We start from the raw sequence: 8,206 nt of genomic DNA on the forward strand, positions 1-8,206 counted from the left end.
GGGTGATTTCTCGCTTTCTGTCTCTATGTCTCTGTCTGGTGAGCGTACACACCCTATAGCAAAAACCTCTCCAAAAAAAAAATAGTTTAAATTTTTACCAATCTTCATGTTTTTCTCCTTAAAATAAAGTTCTAGAGCTTTAAAGTGAATTATTTGCAGTTAATGGATTACAACTCATGTTGAGGGCAGGGAATTGCTCAGATTACAAACTGCTCAATTAAGTGAACTGAAATTAGCTTTATGAACTGTCCTTAAAAGCATATGGAGTAGGACCAGCAGTTAGCATCATGGCTATAATAAAATTTTAAAAAATAAATTTAAATAAAATAAATTTTTAAAAAGTGTATGGAGTGAGTCTTTTTAGCAATTATCATGAAGCTTTGAGGTATTTTGAAATATTTATCAACCAGTTGGAAATTGCTGAATTTTGTAGCACCCCTTACACAGAACTAGAAGCAGCAGTAAGTGTACTCATCTTTCTCCCTGTATAATTCAAGTGTTTTGAATTATTTAGGCCATACATTCTTCTCACAGAAAAAGTAAAAAACTGAGTTCTGAATGGAAGAATGTTAAGTATTTTAACAATAAAATAACATTAAAATGTTGAATTAATACTAGTTTATATGGAAGTGCCTTTGGAGTTGGTTCATTACCTGTGCTCAATTCTCTTACAGATTCTCCATCTCCTATTGCTGCAAGAACACTGATATTAGTTGCTAAGTCTGTGCAGAATTTGGCAAATCTTGTGGAATTTGGAGCTAAGGTAGAACTATTTTTGATACTTTAAAACATAATTTGTGAATGAAACTTTGCAATGATAAAACTATAAAATAGAACTTAAGTAACTTTTAAAAAGTGGCTATTTCATAAAGATAATTTATATTTTTGTTGGTATACTTACGTTTTAAAAATGTCTAATTTAGATTTTGCATTTTAATAATGGAACTTTAAAAGATCACCATTTTCGCCATTATAGAAAACTAACTTTCAAGATCCATTATACTCAAATACTCCCACTTTCAAATACAAAAATCAGTAAAATAATTTTAAATGTACCTAAATTAATTTTATTATTTCACAGTAAACAGTCACTTATAAATATTAAAAGTCAAGTGAGCTTTAAAGTATATACACGTGATCACACTACTGTTGATGTTCTGGGTAGGATCATGCCATGGCACCTACTTTTGTCAGTTAAGTGACAGATTTCTTGTGATACCTGGACATGTGTTCTTAATGATTTCTTACTATGCTGGTCCTATACTGGATAATTAGATGGATTCAGATTTGTCAGTTATCATGGTAACAACTGCCCTTGCATATATCTACTTTCATATTTGTCCCATTATTTCCTAAACACTGGAGTAAAATGACTAAAGTAGTAAATACACGTTTTAGGTTTTTGCTATACATATTGTAAGACTGCCTACTGGCAAAAAACAAATGTCTTTCCATAGCCTTGCCAAACTTTCATTTTTTGTCAATTTGACATCATTTTTTGTCAATTTGACAGAAGTGTTTCTATTTTATGATTTTGTTATTCTTACAGAGATTTCAGGTATATATCTTGGAATTGCCTCCTGAAGGCATTTGAATTTCTTCTTTCTTACTGATTTTTAAGGAGTTTCTGCTCGTATTAGTCAATTCTTGTTTTATAGTTATTTTTAAGTAGGCCTAAGATTTTAGTGTGGGTAGTAGTTCACATGTAGGTTTTAGCTTTTGAATTTATGTGAATCCTGAAGTAGGTCATGAATAATATGTTTTCTTGTCTTTGTCAGTGTATTTGGCCCATGTCTGTCTTGGAGTTTGGCAAGTAGTAATGTTTCAGTAATTATTTTTGAATGAAGATACATACATACAATATCTGTTTTCCAGGATATATGTTGTGATCTGTGTTTTGAGTCCAAAATTTCTCATTTTTCATTAAATATAACCCATTTGCAGGCAAGCTATGTGGCATGGTGGTTAAAACAGTTGGATTCCACATGGCTGACTCCAGGGTCCAAGTCCCAAATCTATGACTTGAGAAACACACTGCATGCCCAAAGTCCCAAGAGGAAAATGCAGGAAAAGGGACTGTGGCATTGTCATCCTCACCTGGGGGAGCTTTTTCATTTTCCTTCTATCTCTCTAGCGAGCAAAACAATTTTCCTCAGTTTAGCTGTTGGAATTAAAAAAGAAATACTGTCATATAATTAAATTCTTTTAAATATGTGCCATTGACAGACATAATTAAATTTATAAGAATTCTTGGTATAATTTTTTTTTTTTTAGAGATCTGCCACTAATGCTTATGTCTAGTGTATATAGTGAACTTTTTTTTATTTTTTTAGGAACCCTATATGGAAGGTGTCAATCCATTCATCAAAAGCAACAAACATCGAATGATCATGTTTTTAGATGAACTTGGGGTATGTAGATAATTTTCAAGTATTTTGTGACCTCTAGTTAGTTAAGCTACAACTTTTACAAGAACTTTTGAGAACTTAAAAAGGAGCATATTTTTATCTGTTGTTAAACTAAGTGGTTTATATCAAGCACATACTATTGAACTATTTGTGTTAGTCTGTCTTTCCTTGACATTCTGTTGCCTCTTTAGTTTTTACTTTGTTACAGCTCTGCAGGATTTGAATAAGATAGATGACCCACAGTTCTTGTGGCTTTTCTAGGCCTAAGTATTATGTGGCTCTTCTAGAAATAAAACTGATGGATTTGGTGTTAGGCTTCATTGTGACTACCTATGCTTCATTTGGGCCTATATAAATAATAAAATAAAATGTGAGTATAAAATTAAGAATAGATTTTTTTTTTTTTTTTTTTTTGGAGAGGTTTTTGTTATAGGGCACTTGTGCTCACCAGAGACAGAAAGTGAGAAATCACCTCCCAGGGGGGATGGTCACACACGCATACGCACTTAGCGTGAGTTTAAGCCACCAGGTTGGGACACCAAACCGCGGTCAACTACGTAGGAGTCCAGCGACAGCCATTAGGCTAACTGCTGGTCCCGATTTTTAAAAAATTTCTAAGACCCTACATTTCCTAGTAAAATTAAATTCTTTTGGTTGCATAACTTTTAGATATTGAATCAACTTTAAACTAAATATACTAGTAACTCAGAGAGAAATGAGAAAGGTTAACACATGTATTAAGCCAGGTGTATGACATTAGGGAGTGCTAGGGTAGGAGAATGAGGTGTAGTGTATTCAGGTTCAATTATAAAAACACAAGTCTTCACCACTACCACACCACTGTAGCAAACAATTAGCACTGCCTGTGACCCCTAGCTTTTAACCTCAGGCAAAGGGATGAATGCTGAATGTCCATCATGTTTCTATATGTGAACTCCTGGAGAAACCTGAAGTTCTTCTCATGACCAAAAAATATAGTTGGACAGTGACTGGAAAAAACTTATTAGGCAAGCCAGTGGCATGATGGTTAAGGCCACTGGAATCCACATGGCTGACTACAAAATTCAAATCTTGAGACTAGCAATTTGAAAAACATGGTGGGTGTGCTGGCATGCTCAAAATCCCAACAGAAGGGCTCACAATGTGGCCTTCCCCCTGAAGGGTGCTTTCCTCACTTTTTCTCTCTCCCTCTAGCAAGTGCATGTATCCTATAGGAAATTTTCTTAAAAGAAAAAAAAAACAAACCCTTTTTATTATAATATTAAGTGCCAAATGTTTGCCCAACAAGGCTAGCTAATTTTATCTTGTCATATTTCTAGGTTTTAGATTAATGATCAGGACTCCATTTGTTTTCCATAAGTGTCTGCTTTTCTATCACTCTATTTATGCCACACGGATATGCACATAAATCCTGACTATTTGGATGCTAAATATTTAGCATACTGTTCCAGCTTCCTTATACTTTTTACAAGAATCACCTTATCTTACAGCCTTTGTTGAGCCCCAAATCTGAATAAAATACTTTTTTCTGCTTCCTAAGTATCATCTGTATATTGTGATACAGAAATATGTTAGTCTTATTTTTTCACTTTTCTGCCCTATTGGACTACTTTTGTTTTCTGAAGGCAAACACCATATTGTTTTTCATCACTTTCATCCATTAATTACTGAATAACTGAGTCATTTAATAAATAACTAAGAATGAATGTATTGTGCTTGTTTCTCTATAGAAAACTGAGTGCTTTGGAACTTTAGGAATCACCCTTAGGGAGAATGGACTTACACAGAATTATTGATAGTCTGAAGCCCATGTTCAATTTTATCCCAATATTTGAAATAAAATTGGCATTTAGTACTGATAAAGTACTGTGAACTTGTAGTGACTAAGCTAATTTGTGAACAATAATAATCAAAATAATAACAATAATAATAAAATAGGTTATAATTTAAAAAATAAAAGGATGATATTAATATTGTGACATTCTGCCATGTTGTGAGAGAAAATGGAACCTGGCTTTTATATGAATACAGAGGTTACAAACCCATTTTATTAGAATTATACTGAATATTATATTTCAGTAGGATCATTTGAGTTTTCAGAGAAATTTAAGGATATTTTTTAAATTTAAACTTTATATTTTATCTAGTATACCCAATTAGTACTCTCAAGAGAGATTACAAAGATTTGTATTTCTAAATGTAGTTTTATGATTCCCTTAAAGAATGTACCTGAACTTCCGGACACTACAGAGCATTCTAGAACTGACCTATCCCGTGATTTAGCAGCACTGCATGAGATTTGTGTGGCTCATTCAGATGAATTGCGAACACTCAGTAATGAGCGTGGTGCACAGCAGGTAGGTTTTTGGCAACCTTTGTTAACAGTAATGTTTCATCAGCACTTAAGGAGAATGTCAAAACTCTTAATAATAAATAGCTGAGTTCTGGTCAACTTTTTTCTTGTATCACTTATATTAATAATTTGTAAAAATCTTAAACTGTAATCCAAAAAGATCTCAGCAGACAGGAGTAACAGGCCTGGACTGAGATGATATACTTCTGATAATGTCAAGTGTCACATCTTGCTCTTGATTGTGTCTTGATAATGGCAAATCTGTCTTTTGGCAAGATGATCTATCCTCATGACTGTTCCAGCCTAAAAACACAGAAGAATGCCACATGAAAATGAATTGCTGTTCACTTTAATGTGGGGAAATTATCTTGGTTATGACCAAAAGTATTCAGTCATGGACCGAGTAATAGAACTCAGTTTTATGCTTTGGCAGAATGTTAATAGTATCTTAAGAATTCCTTTGCTTTTCAGGGCTCTCTGCAATCTCAGATTCCCACTCTGCAACTTGGAACTTTCAATTATTTAATAATTGTTTTCATACCATTTTTCCTTCTGTCTAGCATGTGCTGAAAAAGCTTTTGGCTATAACAGAACTGCTTCAACAAAAACAAAACCAGTATACAAAAACCAACGATGTCAGGTAGCAGCCTTCACCAGGTGTTCTGCATGGATTCAGCATGCCCAAGATGGTAATTCACATCATTATGTCTCCTTTGCTCTTGCCAAAAAAATAGCACACCTTTCCACATTCCAGTGATGTGTGAGCTATGCAAACAAAACCAACATTCTGCTGGTGAATAACTATCAGCCACTTTGTAAGCTATCTGTGCAGGATATTTGCACTTTTTCCAGAATGGAATCAATCTTTACCAACCTCTGAGCCTTGGTGTACAGATCACCTCTCACAAAGCAAAATACTATAACTGTATCTTGAACTCTGAAAAATATATTTTAAATACATCCAATTGCCAAAGTTTTGCTGTCTCTTGGAAAAAACTATGAAATCAACTGACAAGAAAAAGCATTCTCTGTTGACAATTGAGTATAACTGGATTGCAGACTGTTCTTACTGTAACTTCTTCCTGATTAGGAATATGACCGTTTGACTGTTCAATGACTTTATTTGTATTTACCGTTTCCAGAGTTTGCCATTATTATAGGAACAATCTTTGTTGTATACTTTTTTTAAAATACTGTGCTCTCTCTCTCTCTTGCTGGAACTGTTAAAAGAAAATATATAGAATGGATCTATTATTGCTCATCAGCTTTATTTTTTAAACATACCACTTATTTTGTTGGAACTGTCAAAAAGTGTATTTAGATCTCATAATGCTTTTTTTAAATGTTTACAACAGTAAATAGTTTGAATTCAGTAAATATAATTGATCATTGTACTGATCAATGCATGTTACCCATTCAACCATTTTATAGGTTACCAATTTATTTTGTTTTAAAAAAAAAGAAAAAAGACTACAATGTTTTTAAGTATTTTGTTCATTAATTCCAGGTTGATTATTTGTATTACTCCTTTGATTATGCAGACAGCCTCATCAACCACTTATCCATCACTGAACTTCTGACTACTTGTTGTATCTGCTGGTTATTTAGTTTGATTGTATAGTTTTATTTGCTCTGTACATGTATTTTTGTGAAGTACTCACAGGGTTAAGTTAAAATAAAACCAAGGGATATATTACATACTTGATTACTTCTGTCTAAATAAAGCTAAGCGTTTGATTTCATTACTTTCTTCCTCCTTCGGGACAGTTCAAAATTTAGCACCAGAGCAAAGAAGATAAAATGCCAGATCAGTATTTTCTTTTATTTTGAGAGAGAAATTTTTGCTGTAGGGCACATGTGCTTTCACCGAAGACACAGAGAGAGAGAGAGTGTGAGAAATCACCCCCCGGGGGGATGGCCACATCCTAATTCCTTCTCCTTTAATCTCTTCCCGGAATTTTGAGCACACATGCCTATCCGGCATGAGTTTTAAGCCGCTAGGTCTGGGACTTGAACCGCGTTTGACTACGTGAGAGTCCAGTGGTGTAACCATTAATGCCATTCACTGGTCCCCAGATCAGTATTTTCATTAATGGTCTCTTCTAAAAGGATTTCACCTATTCACTTATTCTATATTTGTTAAGTAGTGATTCTTTCCCTTTCATAATTATGTTGGGAAGAAACATCAGGTCAGTATTTTCATTAATGGTCTCTTTCAAAAAGGGTTTCCTTCATTCATTCATTCTGTATTTGTCCCTTTCATAAGTATGTAGGAGAGAGAAGACATATACAAAGTATGTAGCCAAAGTATCACTAGTAATCAAAGTGGGTGAGAAAGGGACCAAGTATTATGAAAACTAGTCCCCGCAGTAAAGAAAAAATTTTCCATGGCCTAGAGTTCAAGAGTCATACTTTACTCATTTGATGTATAAAATACAGGTTTAAAAAAATGAAGGGTTTAAATTTTAAGGAGGCAGCTAGCTTCATGTTACAGGTTCAATCATACTAAAAAACACAACACATCCCGTGTTCCTTTTCTGTGGTATCAACTTGGTTTCTTCCATGTTTTTCCCCTTCTCTATATATTCCTTTCCTTTCTTTTCTATCCCTCCTGAACTAGCTGAACTACCACAGAAGTATTACAGTAGTTCTCTTGTTGGTTTATAGGACTGAAGATATACTAGAAGGGATAAGGATCAGTGATACTCCCTAAATGTTTTAATAGGCAAAAAGGACAAAACTCTAGTGCTATGCATTTTGGTCCTCCACTATACCTCAAAGCATCTGCTTTTATTAAAGTTTGTATTTTAATGAGGTTTGTCTCAAGTTAGAGTGGGAAATTTGTCACTTTCTAGGCCTTGCAGCGACTACCTTGTCAGTGTCACAATATCACAAATATTTTTGTCTGGGTCCAACTATGTCACTATCTTTCTGCCTCAGCCTCTCAAGTAGCTGTGACGACAGACATGCCACCTTGCCTGGCTTTTCTGGTGGACCAAGAATTTAATCCAGACCTCTCGTGGCTCCTTAACAGCTTCTCAACCAGAACTGGACTTCAAACAATTTTTTTTTAATAGGCTTGGGTGGGATAATTTTCAGAGATAAGTATGGACCTTGCTCTGATGCCAATGTTTGGTGATCTGAAAGGGAGGAGATAAAACTGAACATTCTCAGTTCTCTGTAAGAGTCTAGGACCCATGCTACTAAACCTGGAATACACTGGAAGGATTATAAGCTTTGGTTTTTGCTACTTTTTTAAGTTTCTTATTTCTTTTTTGTGGAGAGGTTTTTTTTTTCCCTAAAGGGCACGTGTGCTCGCCAGAAAGACAGAGAGTGAGAAATCACCCCCCAGAGGGGATGGCCACGCTGCAATCCCTTCTCCTCCATTCTCCTCTCTAGATCTTGGGCACACACGCACACACACCCAGCATGAGTTTAACCCACC

The 8,206-nt window shown here is 34.7% G+C and overlaps 1 protein-coding gene across 1 annotated transcript in view; it reads left to right on the plus strand.

The window, feature by feature from the left end:
- Nucleotides 1-6,503, plus strand: part of RASA1 (RAS p21 protein activator 1) — a gene marked incomplete in the record, with an annotated part of 120,605 nt that extends 114,102 nt beyond the window's left edge. The window contains 3 exon segments of the mRNA XM_014583926.2: nucleotides 2,334-2,411; nucleotides 4,631-4,765; nucleotides 5,322-6,503. Coding sequence (XP_014439412.1) covers nucleotides 2,334-2,411; nucleotides 4,631-4,765; nucleotides 5,322-5,405 — 297 coding nt within the window.
- Between the last annotated feature and the right edge of the window lie 1,703 nt (nucleotides 6,504-8,206).

Source organism: Tupaia chinensis, unplaced genomic scaffold (genome assembly GCF_000334495.1).
Source record: "Tupaia chinensis unplaced genomic scaffold, TupChi_1.0 Scaffold145147_1, whole genome shotgun sequence".
Classification (NCBI taxonomy): Eukaryota; Metazoa; Chordata; class Mammalia; order Scandentia; family Tupaiidae; genus Tupaia; species Tupaia belangeri.